This window comes from Salmo salar, chromosome 25 (genome assembly GCF_965601325.2).
Source record: "Salmo salar chromosome 25, fSalSal1, whole genome shotgun sequence".
Classification (NCBI taxonomy): Eukaryota; Metazoa; Chordata; class Actinopteri; order Salmoniformes; family Salmonidae; genus Salmo; species Salmo salar.
In genome coordinates this window covers 36,734,710-36,760,000 of record NC_138315.1, presented here as the reverse complement: position 1 = coordinate 36,760,000, position 25,291 = coordinate 36,734,710, and the positions used below count along the sequence as shown (strand labels likewise).

Sequence of the window (25,291 nt, the reverse complement as noted above, 5' to 3'; positions counted from 1 at the left end):
ACGCACACACACACACTTCCATACCCACTCTATACCCACTCCTTCCTAGATCTTCCTGCTATCACAAGTGCCTGAGTCACCTGTGTGTAGTGTGTGTAGTGTGTGTGTAGTGTGTGTGTAGTGTGTGTTTATGTATGTGTTGTTAGTTAAATGCTGTTGACCATGTGTGACGGGTCTGTAACACACAGACAAAGCAACGGTCATTCTCCTTAATGATTACTGAGCTCATACTGGCCAGCCTAATGAGGCTTGGTGCAGGGCGAGGACTTTATGGCTTTTATGGAGTAAAACGACCCAGATTGTCCATATGGAAGCCATGACCTGCGGTTCAGTGCCGTGACTAACTCTTTATGGGCCGGCTGCCACTGGTTAGGCCAGGAGGATAGCCCCTGCTAGTGCTAATTTGACTATAATGGAGCGGGATGGTATTAGGACTTGATGGTGACTATAATGGAGCGGGATGGTATTAGGACTTGATGGTGACTATAATGGAGCGGGATGGTATTAGGACTTGATGGTGACTATAATGGAGCGGGATGGTATTAGGACTTGATGGTGACTATAATGGAGCGGGATGGTATTAGGACTTGATGGTGACTATAATGGAGCGGGATCAGATTAGGACTTGATGGTGACTATAATGGAGCGGGATGGTATTAGGACTTGATGGTGACTATAATGGAGCGGGATAAGATTAGGACTTGATGGTGACTATAATGGAGCGGGATGGTATTAGGACTTGATGGTGACTATAATGGAGCGGGATGTATTAGGACTTGATGGTGACTATAATGGAGCGGAATGGTATTAGGACTTGATGGTGACTATAATGGAGCGGGATGGTATTAGGACTTGATGGTGACTATAATGGAGCGGGATGGTATTAGGACTTGATGGTGACTATAATGGAGATGGATGGTATTAGGACTTGATGGTGACTATAATGGAGCGGAATGGTATTAGGACTTGATGGTGACTATAATGGAGCGGGATGGTATTAGGACTTGATGGTGACTTGATGGTGACTATAATGGAGCGGGATGGTATTAGGACTTGATGGTGACTATAATGGAGCGGGATGGTATTAGGACTTGATGGTGACTATAATGGAGCGGAATGGTATTAGGACTTGATGGTGACTATAATGGAGCGGGATGGTATTAGGACTTGATGGTGACTATAATGGAGCGGGATGGTATTAGTACTTGATGGTGACTATAATGGAGCGGGATGGTATTAGGACTTGATGGTGACTATAATGGAGCGGGATGGTATTAGGACTTGATGGTGACTATAATGGAGCGGGATGATATTAGGACTTGATGGTGACTATAATGGAGCGGGATGGTATTAGGACTTGATGGTGACTATAATGGAGCGGGACGGTATTAGGACTTGATGGTGACTATAATGGAGCGGGACGGTATTAGGACTTGATGGTGATTATAATGGAGTGGGATGGTATTAGGACTTGATGGTGACTATAATGGAGCGGGATGGTATTAGGACTTGATGGTGACTATAATGGAGCGGGACGGTATTAGGACTTGATGGTGATTATAATGGAGTGGGATGGTATTAGGACTTGATGGTGACTATAATGGAGCGGGACGGTATTAGGACTTGATGGTGATTATAATGGAGCGGGATGGTATTAGGACTTGATGGTGACTATAATGGAGCGGGACGGTATTAGGACTTGATGGTGATTATAATGGAGCGGGATGATATTAGGACTTGATGGTGACTATAATGGAGCGGGATGGTATTAGGACTTGATGGTGACTATAATGGAGCGGGACGGTATTAGGACTTGATGGTGACTATAATGGAGCGGGATGGTATTAGGACTTGATGGTGACTATAATGGAGCGGGATGGTATTAGGACTTGATGGTGACTATAATGGAGCGGGATGGTATTAGGACTTGATGGTGACTATAATGGAGCGGGACGGTATTAGGACTTGATGGTGATTATAATGGAGCGGGATGGTATTAGGACTTGATGGTGACTATAATGGAGCGGGACGGTATTAGGACTTGATGGTGACTATAATGGAGCGGGATGGTATTAGGACTTGATGGTGACTATAATGGAGCGGGATGGTATTAGGACTTGATGGTGACTATAATGGAGCGGGATGGTATTAGGACTTGATGGTGACTATAATTGAGCCACTGACTGGAAACACTTTCCCAGTGTTGAGTATGAGGCTTATTGTAATGGGATATCTGGGAGCCAGTTATGGCAGGGCTATTATTAGGCTAGTTGCCACAGCACCTCATGTGATGGATTGTAATAGTCTGTTACACATGGGATTTCAACAGATGAGATGTGGTTTAGATTACTGGATGATTTACCATGATACAGCTTGGTGAGTTACCGGGCCAGTGGACAAGGGTCACATGTGCAACAGACAAGGGTCAAATCCTTTCCTATCTCATTCCTTTCCTATCTTCTATTTCCTTGTTCTCACTGATCTGAAAACACTTGATGGGTGATATCACTATGGCGACTTACTCTCTCCAGCCCCACCCAGTGAGGTTCTTTATTGGGCAAAAGTCGGCCAAGAAACCTTAAGAGCTGAGGAAGAATCATTTAGTAATCTTTATTTGTTTCAGAGCACATTAGCTCAACCGTCCCGAGGGTGGGACACCGATCTGTAGAGATCGTTAAGAGGTTTTATTCATTTCTTTCACCTACCCAGTCTCCTTACAGATCACACCAATGAGAAAATAATTCACCCGAGAGCAACCAGGCATGTGGGAATGGGACCAGGGAGGAGGGTAGAGGCAACTTCATGATTATAATGTTGTGCAACGGTTATCATCTGAATTGTGGGAAATGGAGCCAGACCACATCAGAGGTCATTATGGCTAATTAGAACACATCTCTCTGTGTGCCAAACACCTACAACACAGAACAGACAGGTCAAATAAACCTGAGAGTTGTGCAACCTTACCGTAACTCATTATCCTCTGTTTAAAGGGTCTTTAGCTGATCAGGCTAATGTGGTGAAGATCACATTATCCATACAATGGATACACAAAACCCCCTGGGTCTGGAGAGAGTTGAGATGGAAGTTATCTCCATGGTTTTCCCCTCAGTGAAATACATATCTGTGGGGAAGGAAGAAGGGAAGACCCCCTCCCATCCTTTCCTCTCCCCCAAAGAGAGTTCCAAACAAAACAAAATAACAGCTAGTTTTAAGTGTTGTATGTACTGAATGTAGTTTTGTATGTACTGAATATCTAACGGGTGGGACCTTTCAAAGTTAGCATTTTCAATCGCTTGTTATAGCACCAGCATCTGGCCAATCAGTGTAATTTTGTAAATTGCTGGATTTCTATGGCAAGATGCATCATTTACACACGTTTCGGCAAGTTTTGGCATCTCATGTGACGAACTTACAAATGTACGAAAATACAAACTGACTAACGGACGCAGTTCCATAGTCCTCTCCCTGATTTCATTGTGTGGGGACAATTTTTACAGTAAGATACTTAATTGTTACCCAGAACTGATTTGATATTGATAAAAACTCCTGCATTGGGCATGTTTCTGCCCCCATCTGGTCATTTAGCTTTACGGTACCCCCAGTTTACAGCTCAGCTCTACAGGACATGCTTACGGTACCCCCAGTTTACAGCTCAGCTCTACAGGACATGGCAGTGACTTGAGTCATTAGAAGTGATACCAGCCAAAATGGTCTCTCTCACACACAGTGAGGAAAAAGTCATTCTGCCTTTTCATTACCAAAGCACCATGGAAACGAACCATTTTGATTAGACTCTTTTCATAGTGTCGATGTTTTGACCAGATCTGTGTCTGATCACAGCTTGTTCCACTGCTTGTCTGTAACAGGAAGAAGGAGAACAGAGGGTAGCTGTTTCATACAGATGCTATGTAAATCGCAGATTAATACGGAAATCCCCTCAGAATGTCACAGTGAGAGGAACCCTGTTTGTCTTAGCCTTAGGACTTCAGGGAAAGTCCTGTTGCTAGGAGAGGACAGGACTCTCTCTCCTCTCTCTCTCTCTCTCTCTCTCTCTCTCTCATTTTTAGCTAACATGGGCTAATTGACTGACCAGCCCCTCTCCACTCTCTCCCCAGCCCTCTAATATAGAGCATAAACATTACTCACCAGCCCCCTCCACTCTCTTCTCTTATTTCCTATCTCCTCTCCTCAGTATACAGAGTTAATGAGAATAGCATTTATTTCTGAGTAGTGACGTTAGACAAACCAGCTATGACGTTAGAAGACAACAATTGGAAAGTGTTGAACTGGGCTAAACTCTTGGGATTAACACAAATGGCCAAGGGATTCGACATCCCCCAACATGAATCCACACAAAGCTTGTAGATATTTCTACCTCTGGTCCTATCACAGTTCCTTCCTACTATACTCTGGTCCTATCACAGTTCCTTCCTACTATACTGACTCTCTCTCTCTCTCTCTCTCTCTCTCTCTCTCTCTCTCTCTCTCTCTCTCTCTCTCTCTATCTCTCTATCTCTCTCTCTCTCTCTCTCTCTCTCTCTCTCTCTCTCTCTCTCTCTCTCTCTATCCCTCTCTCTGCTGACACTTTGAGATGCTATCTGTCTGTTTCTAAACAAACATTGGAGCCCATTGGCCCTGTCCAGCATAGACCATAGACACAAACACACACTCACGTCCACAATAACCCACTCATACATACACACGGAAACAAACACACACACACAGGCATGCACATAAAAACTTTCATATAACTTTCATATATACATAGAAAACATTTAGAACTGCACAGGTTTGACAGACAGATACACAAGCATAAACATGATAGACAGTCACAGGTTCACAGACCTGTGTGGTTTCTGTTGAGGTGTTTATTTGAACCGCTCCAGACCTGGGAGTCATTGTGTACTGTATACCTAGAAACCCATTACACTCCTCTCAACATCCAGGAATCTCTCCTCTCCTCAGAAACAGTTTATTTTCTCTTGAAGTCTGCTTGGAATCTGTTGGATCGTCTGTTCAGTGTTTGAGTATGCATGCAACTGCTAATTCTGGGAAAATGGCATCACAGCCAAGTCAAGACTCATAGAGAATCTTCACCTCCTATCCTTTAACATTAATTTAATTCCTAATATCCTCCTTTCTCATCATGTTAACACTCATTTCATCCCTGCACGCCTGTTAACCTCATGACTAAACCAGTGGAAAACATTCCAGACACACACAGAGAGATGGTTTATACATTCTACTGCTTTCTGTTAGTCACAATAGTCCCCATTGACCTATACACCTGGGAATCTAGGCGATATCGCCGTCCTAAGATCCCTTTACACATAGGACCAGATACTGAATCAGCCCCAGCTCTCTCTACAGCAGCACAGGCCATTAACTAGAAGTCTGTTTTGTGTGGATGTCAGTTTAGTCTGCCTGCCATCTCACCCATCTGGTGTTTGGGTTTAGAGAGATGTGTAACAGGACTAAGAAGGCATAACAAAAACGGGATGAAAGACACTCCACTTCCTTTGATCTCCTGTCAGATAGCATGTTGTGGTTGGAGAGCTGTAACAGACATCACAGAATGGCAGAGTGTGAGAACATAACAGGATGGACCGGACAGACATGAACAAGCACACACATTCACACACATTCCCACACATTCACACACATTCACACACATTCCCACACATTCACACACATTCACACACATTCCCACACATTCACACACATTCACACACATTCACACACATTCACACACATTCCCACACATTCACACACATTCACACACATTCCCACACATTCCCACACATTCACACACATTCACACACATTCACACACATTCACACACATTCACACATTCACACACATTCCCACACATTCACACACATTCACACACAAGCACACACATTCACACACGTTCACACACATTCACACATTCACACACATTCCCACACATTCACACACATTCACACACAAGCACACACATTCACACACATTCACACACATTCACACATTCACACACATTCCCACACATTCACACACATTCACACACAAGCACACACATTCACACACGTTCACACACATTCCCACACATTCACACACATTCACACACATTCACACACATTCCCACACATTCACACACAAGCACACACATTCACACACATTCACACACATTCACACACATTCCCACACATTCACACACATACACACACACGGAGACATTCTCTCGTCATGCGTGTCAGAGTGTGTTCTGGATTAGAGGGTCGGGGCGTCTCAGTAGTGTGAAGAGCCTGCTGGAATGTCTGATCAGAGAACGATGGAGAGGTTTTGTCTAACAGGAGGATGGAGGGAAAGCGATTGAGTGGAAGACAGAGAAAGAGAGTGGGAGGCAGAGAGAAAAGGAGAAACAGAGTGAGAACAACAGGTGGAAGAATTAGACACTATCTAATAACCATGGTGATAGCTATAAATCGTGGTGCAGTAGAACGGTTCTGTGCATCAGAAGCCATACTGTTAGTGGATGTTGCCATTACGAGTAACACATGTACGCAGTTAGTTCATTACAGTCTCTCTCTCTCTCTCTCTCTCTCTCTCTCTCTCTCTCCCTCTCTCTTTCTCTCTCGGCTCTCTCTCTCTCTCTCTCTCTCTCTCTCTCTCTCTCTCTCTCTCTCTCTCTCTCTCTCCCTCTCTCTTTCTCTCTCTTGGCTCTCTCTCTCGTCTCTCTCTCTCTCTTGTCTCTCTCTCTCTCTCTCTCTCTCTCTCTCTCTCTCTCTCTCTCTCTCGTCTCTCTCTCTCTTGTCTCTCTCTCTCTCTCTTTCTTTCTCTCTCTCTCTTGGCCCTCTCTTTCTCTCTCTCTCTCTTGGCTCTCTCTCTCTCTCTTGGCTCTCTCTTTCTCTCTCTTGTCTCTCTCTCTCTCATGGCCCTCTCTCTCTCTTTCTCTCTCTTGGCTCTCTCTCTCTCTCTATCTCTCTGTCTCTCAATTCAATTCAATTCAAGGGGCTTTATTGCCATGGGAAACATATGTTAACATTGCCAAATGTTCAAATGTTCTCTCTCATATTCTCTCTAATTTTCAATTCCATTTAAGGGCTTTATTGGCACAGGAAATGTATATTAACTTTGCCAAAGCAAGTGAAATAGATAATAAACATTACACTCACAGAAGTTCCAAAAGAATAAAGAAAATAAATAAACATAAATATGGGTTTTATTTACAATGGTATTTGTTCTTCACTGGTTGCCCTTTTCTTGTGGCAACAGGCCACAAATGGTATTTCACCCAATAGATATGGGAGTTTATCAAAATTGGGTTTGTTTTCAAATTCTTTGTGGATCTGTGTAATCTGAGGGAAATATGTGTCTCTAATATGGTCATACATTTGGTAGGAGGTTAGGAAGTGCAACTCAGTTTCCACCTCATTTTGTGGGCAGTGTGCTCTCTCTTGCTTTCTCTCTCTCTCTGTGTTATGATCTGATCTAAAGCAGGTGCTCACTCTACCTCCGGTACATTAGAAGGACATCTAGTGAAATCTCTATAAAAACATGAGAGAGAGGGATGTGGAGAGAAAGAGAGAGAAAGAAGGAGTGGGAGAAAGAGAGAAAGAGGGAGAGCGATTTTATGAAGAAGAGAGGGTGAAGAAGAGAGGGTGATGCACAGTGAATTCAGAATGAGGATGAGGATAGTGGGGAGAGCAGGGTGTATATCCAGCCTGGAGTGACTTGTAGAGGGTGACTAATTCCCATGTTTACCAGGGTTCTCATATCAACAGCAGCAGAACCTACACATTGATCCAGCCAGGACATGAGATGGAGCGGAAGCAAGGCTGTGTGAGGGGGAAGGAGTGGGGAGTGAATGGGTATTGAGAAAGGAAGTGAGGGGTAGATAATGGAGATGAGACTCTGTGTGTGTGTGTGTGTGTGTGTGTGTGTGTGTGTGTGTGTGTGTGTGTGTGTGTGTGTGTGTGTGTGTGTGTGTGTGTGTGTGTGTGTGTGTGTGTGTGTGTGTGTGTGTGTGTGTGTGTGTGTGTGTGTGTGTGTTTAGGGGGTACTGCTCCTGTGTTCTCTGTAGCCTTGTCCACAGTGTAGACCCAGTGTCAGTTGATAGACTCCGGCCTGCCCTGCCTGACAGGACTCTGGCAAGAAGCAAAGGAACAGCTGGATGATAGAGGGAGGGAGGGAAGAGAGGAGAGGAAGAGTACAGGCCAGGTCCCAGGCTCTAGTCCCTGGGAGAGGAGAGTAGGGGAGGGAGAGGGAAAGAGGGAGAGAAGGGAGAGAGGAAGGAAAGGGGGAGGGAGGGGAGAGGAGGGAAGGGAAAGGGGGGAGAGAGAGAGGAGTGAATGGGAGAAGAGAGGAGAGGAGAAGAGGGGAGAGAAAGGGAGGGAGAGGAGGGAGAGGGGAGGGAGAAAAGGGAAGGGGAGGGGAGGGGAGAGAGAAAAGGGAAGGGGGGAGAGGGAAGGGTAGAGGAGGGAGAGGGGAGGGGAGGGAGAAGAGGGAAGGGGAGGGAGAAGAAGGAAAGGGATGGGAGGGAGAAGAGGGAAGGGGAGGGGAGTGAGAGGAGGGAGGGGAGGGAGGGGAGGGGAGGGGAGGGGAGAGAGAAAAGGGAAGGGGGGAGAGGGAAGGGTAGAGGAGGGAGAGGGGAGGGGAGGGAGAAGAGGGAAGGGGAGGGAGAAGAAGGAAAGGGATGGGAGGGAGAAGAGGGAAGGGGAGGGGAGTGAGAGGAGGGAGGGGAGGGAGGGGAGGGGACGGGACGGGTAGGCGAGGGAGAATAGAGAAGGGGAGGGGAGGGGAGGGAAGGGGAGGGAGAAGAGAGGAGGGTAGGGAGAGGAGAGCAGGGAGGGAGAGGGGATCCCGTTGAGAGATTAGTGAGGCCAGCTGGTAAACTGTCATGTTGGTAACTGCCGGGTAGGATTGCTGCAGGAGAGCTGGTACAGAGCTGAAAAGCAAATGACAGCAGTTAACACCCCCTTTATCTCCTGAACTGATCAAATGATCCTGGTTCACACTGTGTGTGTATGTGTATGTGTGTTAGCATGTCGGTGTTTGTTGTTTGTAGCCTCTCTGACATGGGCAGATAAATCAGAAATCGTTGTAATACTAGGGGGGATTATGTTGCCCTCTGGTGTAAAATGCTGTCTCAGTCTACACTTGGTTACTGATGTCTATGTAATGACTGTAATATGGACTTTCTCTCTCTCTCTCTCCCTCTCTTTAACTGTAGGGCTGCTCTGGGTCATCATGTGAAGGAAAATGTGACTGCAGTGGAGTGAAAGGAGCAAAGGTGAGCATTCTATCCATCAGTTCCTCATTGTCTACCAGTTTCATATTGGTTGTCTTCTCTCACTCTCTGGTTTTCTTCACGTTGTGTCTCACTCTTTCACCTACTCTCTCTTCTCCTAAGATCCCCACCAAGAAACTACAGATTGTAGAACTTCAAAACAGTCCAGAATCCCTGATAGGCTCAAAGGGGCGTGGCAGAGCGTTGTTTGTGGGTTCCGGGTTAGGGGTTAGGGGTCAGGGGTCAGCTCAGTGGGACTTAGTAGTCCTGGCTGTAAAACAGAGGAGCAGAGGGCCGACACGGAGCAGGGATCAGGATGGAGACGGACTGGAATCAGGCGGAATTAGAGCATGTCCGGACACACAGCTGGGCTGAGAGCGGCATTCCTACCGGACCAAACAATCTCTCATACACTCTTGAAACAGTAATGCACTGTAAAAGTAAATCCAGCAATCATGCAGTGTTTCTAATTGTGGTTAAAAGTTTCTAAGAAGATATACAGACACGGCCTTTGTTATCTCAGGGAGCTCAGAAAACAACAATTGCGTTGCTACTCTATGTGTATTTTCTCACACACATTAGAACCTCGCAACAGTGTCTTATCTATTCTGTGTTCAAGAAACAGTAGCCAGACAGAGATTGTCCACAGAGGACAACTGTGTGCTGTGTGTTCTCTGGAGCCAGGCCTGTACTGACTGACTGACAGGCTGAGCCTGGTGAGGTCATACCTCATGTCTCAGTCTCTGTTGAAAGGTGTTGAAGACTGGCAAATCAACCACTGTTTCAATTCTCCCTGCATATGTTCACTATGATGATGTCACTTCCTGTTGCCCACGACGTTCTGTTCCCTTGGCAACCAGCCCGTGTCCTGGTTCCCATGGCCCAGAACGTTATGTTTGTGAGCTTTAGGAATGGAGGGATGGAGGTAGAAGAAAGAGACGGCAGGGCGCGAGAGTAAAGGCATCGGCATGCTTCCCATTCAAAACAGTCCATGTATTATGATTGCATTTTGTGACGTTGTTGTTCATTTTGGTTTTCGATAAGGCTGTTCTTGCACACAACATCTTAAAAGTCTACGCCCCTTTGTCGGTGATTGGTCAACAGTGGGGATTCTTCAATTATGTGCTTGCTGTGATTCAATGAGAAACTAATCGTATTCATGCAACAACAACAAAAAAGTAACTTGAGAAAAACTGCACTAAACATCTTAGTTAGATGTAAGATTGAGCGACTAAGACAACTTCTACAAAAACGTCAGAATGAATGGCAGATTTCTTGAGTTATCTTAGATTCATTCTGACTATTTTCAGGAAGTGTAGATGGTTAAACTGTACTATTGACACTTTTGTCTTGTTTTTCAAGCGTAGGTCATTTAAGGGAGTGTGGTCAACCGACCCGAAGCATGCTGACGCCTTAAGAAAGACAGACATACACAAAAAGGGCTCCAAATACCACATTTTTCCCACGCCTCCTCTCCCTTCTAGTTCCCTGTCTTTCACTCTTGGCAGCTCAGAATGTAGTTCAATGGGCAAGAGCCAATGATTTATACAGTTGAAGTCGGAAGTTTACATACACTTAGGTTGGAGTCATTAAATCTTGTTTTTCAACCACTCCACAAATTTCTTGCTAACAAGCTATAGTTTTGGCAAGTCGATTAGGACATCCTACTTTGTGCATGACACAAGTAATTGTTTACAGACAGATTATTTCACTTATAATTCACTGTGTCATAATTCCAGTGGGTCAGAAGTTAACATACACTAAGTTGACTGTGCCTTTAAAAAGCTTGGAAAATTCCCGAAAATGATGTCATGGCTTTAGAAGCTTCTGATAGGTTAATTGACATCATTTGAGTCAATTGGAGGTGTACCTGTGGATGTATTTCAAGGCCTACCTTCAAACTCAGTGCCTCTTTGCTTGACATCATGGGAAAATCAAAAGAAATCAGCCAAGACCTCCACATTTGTAGACCTCCACAAGTCTGGTTCATCCTTGGGAGCAATTTCCAAATGCCTGAAGGTACCACGTTCATCTGTACAAACAATAGTATGTGAGTATAAACACCATGGGATCACGCAGCCGTCATACCGCTCAGGAAGGAGACGCGTTCTGTCTCCTAGAGATGAACGTACTTTGGCGCGAAAAGTGCAAATCAATCCCAGAACAACAGCAAAGGACCTTGTGAAGATGCTGGAGGAAACAGGTACAAAAGTATCTATATCCACAGTAAAACGAGTCCTATATCGTCATAATCTGAAAGGCCGCTCAGCAAGGAAGTAGCCACTGCTCAAAAACCACCATAAAAAAGCCAAACTACGGTTTGGAATTGCACATGGGGACAAAGATCATACTTTTTGGAGAAATGTCCTCTGGTCTGATGAAACAAAAATAGAACTGTTTGGCCATAATGACCATCGTTATGTTTGGAGGAAAAAGGAGGATGCTTGCAAGCCGAAGAACACCATCCCAACCGAGAAGCACGGGGGTGGCAGCATCATGTTGTGGGGGTGCTTTGCTGCAGGAGGGACTGGTGCACGTCACAAAATAGATGGCATCATGAGGAGGAAAATGATGTGGATATATTGAAGCAACATCTCAAGACATCAGTCAGGATGTTAAAGCTTGGTCGCAAATGGGTCTTCCAAATGGACAATGACCCCATGCATACTTCCAAAGTTGTGGCAAAATGGCTTAAGGACAACAAAGTCAAGGTACTGGAGTGTCCATCACAAAGCCCTGACCTCAATCCTATAGAAAATTTGTTGGCAGAACTGAAAAAGCGTGTGCGAGCAAGGAGGCCTACAAACCTGACTCAGTTACACCAGCTCTGTCAGGAGGAATGGGCCAAAATTCACCCAACTTATTGTGGGAAGCTGGTGGAAGGCTACCTGAAATGTTTGACCCAAATTAAACAATTTAAAGGCAATGCTACCAAATACTAATTGAGTGTATGTAAATTTCGGACCCACTGGGACTGTGATTAAAGAAATAAAAGCTGAAATAAATCATTCTCTCTACTATTATTCAGACATTTCACATTAAACCAATCTCCAAAACAGGTTAAAATAAAGTGGTGAACCTAACTGACCAAAGACATGGAATTTTTACTAGGATTTAATGTCAGGGTTTAAAACTGAGGTCACAGTCTGAGGTCCTGAGCACTTTGGAGCAGGTTTTTATCAAGGATCTCTGTACTTTGATCTGTTCATCTTTCCCTCGATCTTGACTAGTCTCCCAGTGCCTGCTGCTGAAAAACATTCCCACAGCATGATGCTGCCACCACGATGCTTCACCGTAAGAATGGTATTGGCCAGGTGATGAGTGGTGCCTGGATTCCTCCAGACATGACACTTGGAATTCAGGCCAAAGAGTCCAATCTTGGGTTCATCAGACCAGAGAATCTTGTTTCTCATGGTCATGTCATGTGCCTTTTACTGAGGAGTGGCTTCCGCCTGGTCACTCTACCATAAATGCCTGATTGGTGGAGTGCTACAGAGATGGTTGTCCTTCTGGAAGGTTCTCCAATCTCCACGGAGGAACTCTGGAGCTCTGTCAGAGTGACCATCGGGTTCTTGGTCACATCCCTGGCCAAGGCCCTTCTCCCCCGATTGCTCAGTTTTACCAGGCGGCCAGCTCTAGGAAGAGTCTTGATGGTTCCAAAGTTCTTCCATTTAAGAATGATGGAGGTCACTGTGTTCTTGGGGACCTTCAATGCTGCAGACATTTTTTGGTACCCTTCCCCAGATCTGTGCCTCGACACAATCTTGTCTCGGATCTCTACGGACAATTCCTTCAACCTCATGGCTTTGGTTTTGCTCTGACATGCACTGTCAATTGTGGGACCTTATATAGACAGGTATGTGCCTTTCCAAATCATGTCCAATCAATTGAATTTACCACAGATGGACTCCAATCAAGTTGTAGAAACATCTCAAGGATGATCAATGGAAACAGGATGAACCTGAGCTCAATTTCGAGTCTCATAGCAAAGGGTCTAAATACTTATGTAAATAAGGTATTTAAAAAATAAATATATACCAACCTGTTTTCGCTTTGTCATTATGGGGTGTTGTGTGTAGATTGATGAGGATTTTTTTATCTAATCCATTTTAGAATATGGCTTTAACGTAACAAATGTGGAAAAAGTGAATGGGTTTGAATTGTTTCAGAATGCACTGTACACTAAATGATCAATAGGGGGCGCTGTGTTGAAGCCACATTGCCTTCATCTTGGCAGTCCGCCACCGTTGTAAAAAAATAAATGTTTAAGCTATAGACATGCATTTGTTAATATGTACATTCGTTTTTGCCACATATATTCTATTACAGACACCTTAACGCATACTTATACATTATATTATGTCAGCTAAACATACAAACAAAACATTTTAAAATATTTAAAACATTTTCCTTAAGGTATAAACAAAAACTTATAAACAAATACTTAAATACATGCCATTTTGTCCTTGAAACACTTAATAGAACAAATGTAGAATTTCATTTGGAGGACCTCGCCTACTGTGGAGTGCCAATATGGCTGACTTGTGGCTTCAAAATCTCTCAGCGGCCAATACAGAGCAATACTATCCAGGCTTAATATACATTGTTGGTCAGAGCAGACCACCCTGGCTTGAGAAAGGACTGTGGCTCCATCTGGTGGCAGATAGATGGAACACATGAAGCAATCAGCTATAACTGTCTCATTAATCCTCTTCATAAACTCAGCAAAAAAAGAAACGTCCTCTCACTGTCAACTGCGGTTATTTTCAGCAAACTTAACATGTGTAAATATTTGTATGAACATAACAAGATTCAACAACTGAGACATGAACTGAACAAGTTCTGCAGATATGTGACTAACAGAAATGGAATAATGTGTCTTTCAACAAAGGGGGGGTCAAAATCAAAAGTAACAGACAGTATCTGGTGTGGCCACTAGCTGCATTAAGTACTGCAGTGCATCTCCTCCTCATGGACTGCACCAGATTTGCCAGTTCTTGCTGTGAGATGTTACCACTCTTCCACCAAGGCACCTGCAAGTTCCCGGACATTTCTGGGGGGAATGGCCCTAGCCCTCACCCTCTGATCTAACAGGTCCCAGACGTGCTCAATGGGATTGAGATCCATGCTCTTTGCTGGCCATGGCAGAACACTGACATTCCTGTCTTGCAGGAAATCACGCACAGAACGAGCAGTATGGCTGGTGGCATTGTCATGCTGGAGGGTCATGTCAGGATGAGCCTGCAGGAAGGGTACCACATGAGGGAGGAGGATGTCTTTCCAGTAACGCACAGCGTTGAGATTGCCTGCATTAACAACAAGATCAGTCCGATGATGCTGTGACACACCGCCCCAGACCATGTCGGACCCTCCACCTCCAAATCGATCCCGCTCCAGAGTACAGGCCTCAGTGTAAAGCTCATTCCTCCAACGATAAACGCGAATCCGACCATCACCCCTGGTGAGACAAAACCGCGACTCGTCAGTGAAGATCACTTTTTGCCAGTCCTGTCTGGTCCAGCAACAGTGGGTTTGTGCCCATAGGCGACGTTGTTGCCGGTGATGTCTGGTGAGGATATGCCTTACAACAGGCCTACAAGCCCTCAGTCCAGCCTCTCTCGGCCTATTGCGGACAGTCTGAGCACTGATGGAGGGATTGTACGTTCCTGGTGTAACTCTGGCAGTTGTTGTTGCCATCCTGTACCTCTCCTGCAGGTGTGATGTTCGGATGTGCAAGTGTTGTTACACGTGGTCTGCCACTGCGAGGGCGATCAGCTGTCCGTCCTGTCTCCCTGTAGCGCTGTCTTAGGCGTCTCACAGTACGGACATTGCAATTTATATCCCTGGTCACATCTGCAGTCCTCATGCCTCCTTGCAGCATGCCTAAGGCATGTTCACGCAGATGAGCAGGGACCCTGAGCATCTTTCTTTTGGTGTTTTTCAGAGTCAGTAGAAAGGCCTCTTTAGTGTCCTAAGTTTTCATAACTGTGACCTTAATTGCCTACCGTCTGTAAGCTGTTAATGTCTTAACGACCGTTCCACAGGTGCATGTTCATGAATTTTTTATGGTTCATTGAACAAGCATGGGAAACAGCGTTTAAACCCTTTACAATGAAGTTATTTGGATTTTTACGAATTCTCTTTGAAAGACAGGGTCCTGAAAAAGGGACGTTTCTTTTTTTGCAGAGTTTATATACAGTACCAGTCAAAAGTTTGGACACACCTACTCATTCAAGGGTTTTTCATTATTTGTACTATTTTCGACATTGTAGGATAATAGTGAAGACATCAAAACTATGAAATAACACATATGGAATCATGTAGTAACCAAAAAAGTGTCAAAGTAGCCACCCTTTGCCTTGATGACAGCTTTGCACACTCATCACAAACCATCTCAATTGGGTTGAGGTCGGGTGATTGTGGAGGCCAGGTTATCTGATGCAGCACTCATCACTCTCCTTCTTGGTCAAATAGCCCTTACACAGCCTGGAGGTGTGTTGGGTCATTGTCCTGTTGAAAAACAAATGATAGTCCCACTAAGTGCAAACCAGATGGGATGGTGTATCACTGCATAATGCTGTGGTAGCCATGCTGATTAGGTGTGCCTTGAATTGTAAATAAATCACAGATCATCAGCAATTCAACCATGAAGGCCTGAGTCACGCAGTCTCCTCTGAACAGTTGATGTTGAGATGTGCCTGTTACTTGAACTCTGTGAAGCATTTATTTGGGCTGCAATTTCTGAGGCTGGTAACTAATGAACTTATCCTCTGCAGCAGAAGTAACTCTGGGTCTTCCTTTCCTGTGGCGGCCCTCATGAGAGCCAGTTTCATCATAGCGCTTGATGGTTTTTGCGACTGCACTTGAAGAAACGTTCAAAGTTTTTGAAATGTTCCGTATTGACTGACCTTCATGTCTTAAAGTAATGATGGACTGTCGTTTCTCTTTGCTTATTTAGCTGTTCTTGCCATAACATGGACTTGATCTTTTACCAAATAGGGCTATCTTCTGTATACCACCTCTACCTAGTCACAACACAACCGATTGGCTTTGGTTTTGATGTCTTTACTTGTCTTCTACAATGTAGAAAATAGTAGAAATAAGAAACCTTTGACTGGTACTGTATGTATGTATGTATGTATATATATATATATATATATATTTGACACTTTTTTTTTAGGATGCTAAACCTAACCATAATGTTGAAAAACACGAAACTGACCAGCCTCTGTGTTAACTTCACCCAACTTTGTTTAACTATTGTTGTGTCTCCTGTAGGGTGAGCGTGGGTTCCCTGGTCTCCAAGGCAACATGGGGTTCCCGGGCATGCAGGGCCATGAGGGACCCGCTGGGCCGATGGGCCCTAAGGTGAGTGACAGCTCCAGACCACACCCCCTTCACAGTATCACCCACCCACTAAGATACCCTACTTGGGAGAGCACAATAATGACAATTACCATGATTATAACACATATTTAAAAAAAAATATTCACAAAAAATAAGTCACGTCACAACTATATCTTCTCTATGTCACCTTAATATCACTTCAATGTCACTTGTCTCTTCCCAGGGAGAGTATGGTGAGTCTGGAACTCCCGGGATGAAAGGAACACGTGTGAGTATAAGAACGCTATCAGAGAAGACCCTACCTGGTCTGGAAACCAGTGTCTACTTTCTTGTAGCATTTTAGCTTTTGCTTGTACCACCTTTTCCAACAATGCAGAGTTAAAGATTAAGTAGAAATAAATGAAAAATGTGGAATAAATACACAGTGAATAACGAATAACAATATTGAGTAAAAATAACATGGCTATATACAGGGAGTACCAGTACTGAGTCGATGTGCACGGGTACGATGTAATTGAGGTAGCTACAGTATGTACATATAGGTAGTGGTAAAGTGACTAGGCAACAGGAAATATAATAGACAGTAGCAGCAGGGTATGTGGTGAGTGTGAAAATGTGTGTGTGAGTGTGTGTGTGTGGTGTCAGTATCTACGTGTGTACATGTTATTTGTGTGTGGGCGTATGTAACGTGTGTGTATGTATGTGTTGGGGTATCAGTTTAAGAATGCGTGAGTGTGTGGGTAGAATCCAGTGTGTGTGCATAGAGTTAGTGCAAGAGAGTTAGTGCAAGAGAGTTAGTGCAGGAGAGTTAGTGCAGGAGAGTTAGTGCAGGAGAGTCAGTGCAGGAGAGTCAGTGCAGGAGAGTCAGTGCAGGAGAGTCAGTGCAGGAGAGTTAGTGCAGGAGAGTTAGTGCAGGAGAGTCAGTGCAGGAGAGTCAGTGCAGGAGAGTCAGTGCAAGAGAGGCAGTGCAGGAGAGGCAGTGCAGGAGAGTCAGTGCAGGAGAGTCAGTGCAGGAGAGTCAGTGCAGGAGAGTCAGTGCAGGAGAGTCAGTGCAAGAGAGTCAGTGCAGGAGAGTCAGTGCAGGAGAGTCAGTGCAGGAGAGTTAGTGCAGGAGAGTTAGTGCAGGAGAGTCAGTACAAGAGCGTTAGTGCAAAAAAGGGTCAATGCAGGTAGTCTGGTTATCCATTTGATTAGCTATTTAGTGGTCTTGTGTAGCAGTCTTCTGGCTTGGGGGTAGAAGGTGTTCAGGGTCCTGTTGGTTCCAGATTTGGTCCACTGTTACTGCTTGCCATGCGGTAGCAGAGAGAACAGTCTATGGCTTGGGTGGCTGACAATTGTCATTTTTTGGGGCCTTCCTCTGACACTGCCTGGTATAGAGGCTAATAAAGCTGTATGATGTCATTCTACCTTCTTATTGGAATGTAACTACATGTATTCAAAGTGGATCTGCTAAATTTATCAAATGTAAATTATGTTTGTAATGATGTGATGTGTTGCAGGGTCCTAATGGTTTGCCAGGCTTCCCAGGAAATCCAGGGCTTCCGGTATGTTCTAATGTCTCTGTAAACCACTATTTACCCGTACATTATTATTATTAAACCTTTATTTCAACAAGGAACACAGACTGAGACCAAGGTCTCTTTTACAGCTGGGCCCTGCGTATACATGTTTATACATACAGTTTAGGTACAATGATTAAGAATCTACACAAGACAAACAAAACAATCACAGATAACACAAAGAAATACATCAAGAGATTTCATTTACACATAGGTTATTCCCCTAACAGCACAAGAACTTGCATTACCCGAAACAGTTACAAGCAATACAAAAATAAAAATGCTCCAATAAATATTTAAAATGAGCAAGGGGGACAAGCGTCTCAAGTTTAAGTTTAGTCTGCAGGCTATTCCATAGGCAAGGAGAGTAACAGGAAAAGGCAGCCATACCCAACTCTGTGGAAATCGCATGGGCCTCAAGTGTAATCCATGCTTGAGACCTGGTTTTAGGAATTCTAATTCTAATATTGATGAGTGATGATAAATAAGAAGGTAGCTTATTCAGAAGTGCTTTATAGACAAACACGAGAGCATGTTGTTCTCGTCTCACGGACAGCGAAGTCCAACCCACATTTTGATATTAAAGACAGTGGTGAGTTCTGTAGCTAGCACCCGTAATAAACCTAAGTGCGCAATGATAAGTAGCATCCAGCGATTTAAGTGTTGATGCCGTAGCATGCATGTAGATAATATCCCCATAATCTATAACAGACATAAAAGTAGTTTGCACAATTTGTCTTCTATTTGTAGAGGACAAACATGTCCTGTTTCTATAGCGGAAGCCTAGCTTGATTTTTAGCCGTTTACAGAGTTCGTCAATATGCATTTTAAAAGACAGTTTATCATCCAACCATATCCCTAAGTATTTATATGCAGAGATCTGATTAATTCGAGAACCATCTAAGCTCGTAAGTGCAAGTGTATTTTCAACCAACTTTTTGAACCTATTAAAAATCATAAAATCTGTTTTCGTTGCATTTAAAACAAGTTTCAGCTGTATAAAAGACCCTTGTAATATCTTAAAATCTGTCTCCAATAGTGATAATGCTTGGTCAGCCGTTGAAGCAATAGAGTCCATGACAGTGTCATCAGCATATAAATGAATTTGACACTTTCTTAATCTCATCACCGATATTGTTTATGTAGAGAGTGAACAGTAATGGACCAAGTATAGAACCTTGTGGGACCCCTTTAACCAACTCCAATGGCTCCGACTGTATGCCGTCAACTCTAACAGCCTGACTTCTATCCTTTAGATAGTCATGAAACCAACGACAGGCATCCAATCCCAGTCCTATTGACGACAGCTTATCCAAAAGTATCGCATGGTCTACAGTGTCAAAAGCCTTAGATAAATCTATGAACAAGGCGGCACAGTACTTTCTATTATCTAGGGCATTAGTAATATCATTTACAACACGTACAGTGGCCGTAATAGTACTGTGTTTAGGTCTAAAGCCAGATTGATTACTAGAAAGAGTATTGTTAACAGTTAAAAAATATTATTTTTGCCTATTCACCAGTGACTCCAGAATTTTTGCCAAACAGGAGAGCTTAGAGATGGGCCGATAATTATCCAATTCACTAGCATCACCTCCCTTGAGGAGTGGTAAAACAAAAGCTGTTTTCCAAGATTTAGGAATCTTTCCTACGACAAATGTTTGATTAAAAATGTGCATCACTACACCAGCAATAATAGGTGCCACACACTTGAGTAAATATGGATCCAGATTGTCAGCGCCTAATGATTTCTTAGAATCTATAGCAGATAGTGCAGATAAGACCTCATCTTCTGTGACTTTTTGAAAATGAAAAACCGGCTTACTGTTTTCCACATCAGCTGAAGGCCGAGGGACTGAAACAATAGACCGGTCAGGATCATGTTGGCCATTTTTTCTTTCAAAAAGAAAACCAGCAGAAATAAAATGCTTATTAAAAACATCACAAATTTCAGTTCAGTCACTGATGAGCCCAGATTCCGATGTAATTTGCTTAGGCAGGGAAGTCAAGGAGTTTCCTCGTTTAACAGTTTTCCAGAATTTAGCGGGATCACCAGCAGACTCTGTCATAGCATCAAGAAATACCTAGATTTTGCCTTTTTTATTCCTCCGATCCATTTATTTCTCAATTGCCTAAAAAGCAGCCAATCAGCTGTTTCACCAGTTTTCCTCGCCAAGGCCCATGCTTGATTCTTTTGAACAAAAAATAATTTTCAAATCACAGGAGAACCAAGGATTAGTTAGATTTTTTTTACCCCAAGTCGCTTTAACGGGGCGTGTTTATCAGCCATGAAGGTAAAAATTGATGAAAAGAAAGAGAACGCTAAAACTGGGTCCATTATGCAGTTTACGGATAAAAGCTCGGAATATTAAAGGTCATGGATAAAGGCTTGCTCTGAGAAGTGTTTATAGTTTCTCTTTAGAATTATACGGGGGTCAGGATTTTTTTGCCTAGTATCTCTGATACATGCAATAGGGCAGTGGTCACTGATGTCATTAGCAAATAACCCACTAGCTGTATATTTGTGAGGTGTATTTGTTAAGATAAGGTCTATTAATATAGATTTAATTTTTTGGGGATTAGGACGGGTAGATATAGTTATTAGTTGAGTAAGATTTAGTTTGTTACAAATATCTTTTAATTTAAACGATGCTGGCATCAGCCAGTCCAGATTGAGATCTCCGATAATCAATAATTCAGAGTTTACATAGTTAGACATTAACTCAAACAATTTGCTTAGAGCAGATACCGGAGCTGAGGGTGGGTGATAGAACAGATACCAGAGCTGAGGGTGGTGATAGAACAGATACCGGAGCTGAGGGTGGGTGATAGAGCAGATACCAGAGCTGAGGGTGGGTGATAGAGCAGATACCAGAGCTGAGGGTGGGTGATAGAGCAGATACCGGAGCTGAGGGTGGGTGATAGAACAGATACCAGAGCTGAGGGTGGGTGATAGAGCAGATACCAGAGCTGAGGGTGGTGATAGAACAGATACCGGAGCTGAGGGTGGGTGATAGAGCAGATACCGGAGCTGAGGGTGGGTGATAGAGCAGATACCAGAGCTGAGGGTGGGTGATAGAGCAGATACCGGAGCTGAGGGTGGGAGATAGAGCAGATACCAGAGCTGAGGGTGGGTGATAGAGCAGATACCAGAGCTGAGGGTGGGTGATAGAGCAGATATCGGAGTTGAGGGTGGGTGATAGAACAGATACCGGAGCTGAGGGTGGGTGATAGAACAGATACCAGAGCTGAGGGTGGGTGATAGAGCAGATACCAGAGCTGAGGGTGGTGATAGAACAGATACCGGAGCTGAGGGTGGGTGATAGAGCAGATACCGGAGCTGAGGGTGGGTGATAGAACAGATACCAGAGCTGAGGGTGGGTGATAGAGCAGATACCAGAGCTGAGGGTGGTGATAGAACAGATACCGGAGCTGAGGGTGGGTGATAGAGCAGATACCAGAGCTGAGGGTGGGTGATAGAGCAGATACCGGAGCTGAGGGTGGGAGATAGAACAGATACCGGAGCTGAGGGTGGGTGATAGAGCAGATACCAGAGCTGAGGGTGGGTGATAGAGCAGATACCAGAGCTGAGGGTGGGTGATAGAGCAGATACCAGAGCTGAGGGTGGGTGATAGAGCAGATACCGGAGCTGAGGGTGGGTGATAGAACAGATACCAGAGCTGAGGGTGGGTGATAGAGCAGATACCGGAGCTGAGGGTGGGTGATAGAACAGATACCGGAGCTGAGGGTGGGTGATAGAGCAGATACCAGAGCTGAGGGTGGGTGATAGAGCAGATACCGGAGCTGAGGGTGGGAGATAGAACAGATACCGGAGCTGAGGGTGGGTGATAGAGCAGATACCGGAGCTGAGGGTGGGTGATAGAGCAGATACCAGAGCTGAGGGTGGGTGATAGAGCAGATACCAGAGCTGAGGGTGGGTGATAGAGCAGATACCGGAGCTGAGGGTGGGTGATAGAACAGATACCGGAGCTGAGGGTGGGTGATAGAACAGATACCAGAGCTGAGGGTGGGAGATAGAACAGATACCGGAGCTGAGGGTGGGCGATAAACTCCCGCTAGCGTTAATAGTGCATTATGACCAAGGACCACATTTAGAACTAAGCATTCATACGGTTTCGGAACAGTTGAAATGGACACAGTGACATCTAGGTTGTATTTAACATATATGGCAATACCTCCACCTCTACCCACTCTATCTGCTCTGTAGACATTATACCCAGCTAACAGAACATCCGAGTCTGGAACAGAGACACAGAGCCAGGATTCAGATATAATCATTATGTCAGCATGTGATTGTGGGACCAGTATTTCAATCAAATCTATCTTTTGGATCAAGCTTCTGGCATTCAAATGAATAATTCCTAGGCCACTATTTCGAGAGCTCATATCAGATGGAGCATTCAAGGTAATATTAGATGAGCGACGCTTCCTTTTGTAACTACTGACAGGCCTGAGTTGGATGGATACGAGATTACTTCTAACAATACAACGCCGCCTGTGCGAGGAAGTGGCAACACGGTACCTTGACAGTAGTGTAAATAATAACATAAAGTCAAAAGTTTCATCCATGTTAGCAGCACCTGTAGAGCTATTTAAAGCTATGGGGGGAGCACACCAGCGGTCTTGACTGTTTAGACCTCGTTTCCTTCCACACAAATGTCTTACCTGTGTGTGTGTCCTCACCTCTCCCGCACAGGGCATCCCTGGACAAGATGGCCCCCCTGGATCGCCAGGTATCCCAGGGTGCAATGGAACAAAGGTGAGCGTTCTGCGTAGCATAAACTCTCTGCTGTTACACACCTGTGTAGCACCAACTATTTACTGTTATCACCTGTTACCAAGCCATGCTCTCAACCCATCCTCAGTCCAAGCTGACATCTCTCTCTCTCTCTCTCTCTCTCTCTCTCTCTCTCTCTCTCTCTCTCTCTCTCTCTCTCTCTCTCTCTCGTGTCTGTGTTCCAGGGAGATCGAGGGACAGACGGACAGTCTGGGTTCCCTGGTCTGCAGGGTCCTCCTGTAAGTACGCTTTGTCATCAACACAGCCAACATAGTCACATGTTTACTTCAACACTGTCACATACTTAATCTTATACCAGCATTTCATACTAGATCAATATTAATTAACAAAACAAAAGACACGAGACTGGAATATGTTATAAAGATTCATAAAATGTATTTATCATTCAATCAGGATGAGATTTACAACTCTATCTCTCTCCTCAGGGTATCCCCGGACTTATGGGAATGAAAGTAAGTAAAAACGGAGGACTTTTAATAGTTAAATAAATGCTATACTAGTCAGTGATTAAATGTATATTGAGGCATGTGTATGGTTTAGAAAACAGCCCCTCTGTGTGTAGTGTATCATTCTCTAACCTGTCTCTCTCTCTCTTCCCCTTCCCCTTTCTCTCCCCCGCTTTTCCCCTCTCCCCCGCTCTCTCTCTCTCCCTCTCTCTCTCCCCCCTCTTTCTCTCTCTCGCTCTCTCGCTCTCTCTATCCATCTCTCTCTCTTTCTCTCCCTCTCTCTCCCCCCTCTCTCTTCCCCCGCTCTCTCTCCCTCTCCCTCTCTCTCTCCCCTTCCCCTCTCTCCCTCTCCCTCTCTCTCTCCCCTTCCCCTCTCTCTCTCTCTCTCTCTCTCTCTCCCTCACTCCCCCCGCTCTCTCTCTCCCTCTCCCCCTCTCCCCCTCTCCCCCTCTCCCCCGTCTGTCTGTCTGTCTGTCTGTCTGTCTGTCTGTCTGTCTGTCTGTCTGTCTGTCTGTCTGTCTGTCTGTCTGTCTGTCTGTCTGTCTGTCTGTCTGTCTCCCAGGGAGATGCAGGTGGTGTTATTGGAGTCATCCCACTGAAAGGAGATAAAGGATTCCCTGGAACACCTGGTTTACTGGTGTGTATGCACACGTGTGTGTATGCTTGTATGTGTGTGTGTGTGTGTGTGTGTGTGTGTGTGTGTGTGTGTGTGTGTGTGTGTGTGTGTGTGTGCGTACGTGTGTGCGTGTGTGTGCATGCGCGTGTGTGTGCGTGCGCGTGTGTGTGTGCGTGCGTATGTGAGTGTGTGCGTGTGACTGACTGACAACAGAATATTTGTGACATACACAATATTCCTCTTATCTTTCCACAGGGTCCCAATGGCCCCTCAGGGCCTGAAGGCCCACCAGGAAACCAGGGATCAGATGGACCCAGAGTGAGTGACCAGACTAACACAAGATCACTTACACTGTAGCTTAGACTGGTTCTCAAATGATACCAAATGGCTATGAATGTTAGCATTAGCATCATATTAGCATGTCTGTGTTCGATTTGGATTTTTCTAGGTCTTTGAACACTGACTGACTGTATTCCTTCCTCCCTTTAGGGTTTCCCTGGCCCACCTGGCCCCAAAGGAGAAAAGGTAGGCTGGTCAATGATCTGCCGATAATAGCCTAACATTAACCCACATTAGATGTTGTTGTTCATCCAATCAGATTACTCTCAGTTGTGACATCTCAGTAGTGATGTCCAATCAGATCTTTCCTAGTTGTAACGTCTCAATTGTAATGTCCAATCATATCTCTTAGAAATTACGTTTGTTTTCTCTCTCAGGGTGACAGGCTGTCTTTCCAGAGTGAGAAGGGAGACAAGGTGAGACATGCACACTTTCGTGTTCATAACAGCTTTATAAAGGGTTTATAAGCAGCAATATATAGAAAATAAACCAGTAGTAACAGTTATAACTTCCTTGACCTTTGAGGGACAGATTCGGTCCCCTTCTCCCTTCATCTCTTCTTCTTCCACAACAAAGCCCTAGCCCTCTCCACTGTATACAGTTTTCTTTGTTCCTGTTTCTGATCCGTACCCCTGGTATTTTCCTCTCCTGATAGGGTCAACAAGGGTTCCGTGGCCCCCCTGGCCCCCCCGGCCCCCCCGGACCTCCATCACAGGAAGCGACAGGAAATGCTGTTTCGCACTACCTCCCAGGACCACCGGTACCCAGCTCCTCATAATCAATGACAAAAATGGACAATGATGACCTACTTTGACCTAAGCCCTTGACTCCTTCACGGAGTATAGGCCTCTGACGAATGTCCTCAATCTCACTGTGTTAACAAATCTATGATTATCA

General features: G+C 44.7%; 1 protein-coding gene across 2 annotated transcripts in view; it reads left to right on the top strand.

Annotated features, from left to right (window-relative positions):
- col4a1 (collagen, type IV, alpha 1) overlaps positions 1 to 25,291 on the top strand; it is a 163,337-nt gene that overhangs the window by 108,059 nt on the left and 29,987 nt on the right. For both annotated transcript variants that reach the window (XM_045707489.2, XM_082969133.1), the window contains 12 exons: positions 9,212 to 9,271; positions 16,547 to 16,636; positions 16,839 to 16,883; positions 18,115 to 18,159; positions 22,892 to 22,954; positions 23,158 to 23,211; positions 23,419 to 23,445; positions 24,002 to 24,076; positions 24,311 to 24,373; positions 24,545 to 24,580; positions 24,772 to 24,810; positions 25,050 to 25,154. In XM_045707489.2, the coding sequence (XP_045563445.1) occupies positions 9,212 to 9,271; positions 16,547 to 16,636; positions 16,839 to 16,883; positions 18,115 to 18,159; positions 22,892 to 22,954; positions 23,158 to 23,211; positions 23,419 to 23,445; positions 24,002 to 24,076; positions 24,311 to 24,373; positions 24,545 to 24,580; positions 24,772 to 24,810; positions 25,050 to 25,154 (702 nt within the window). The remainder of the gene's footprint in view (positions 1 to 9,211; positions 9,272 to 16,546; positions 16,637 to 16,838; positions 16,884 to 18,114; positions 18,160 to 22,891; positions 22,955 to 23,157; positions 23,212 to 23,418; positions 23,446 to 24,001; positions 24,077 to 24,310; positions 24,374 to 24,544; positions 24,581 to 24,771; positions 24,811 to 25,049; positions 25,155 to 25,291) is intronic.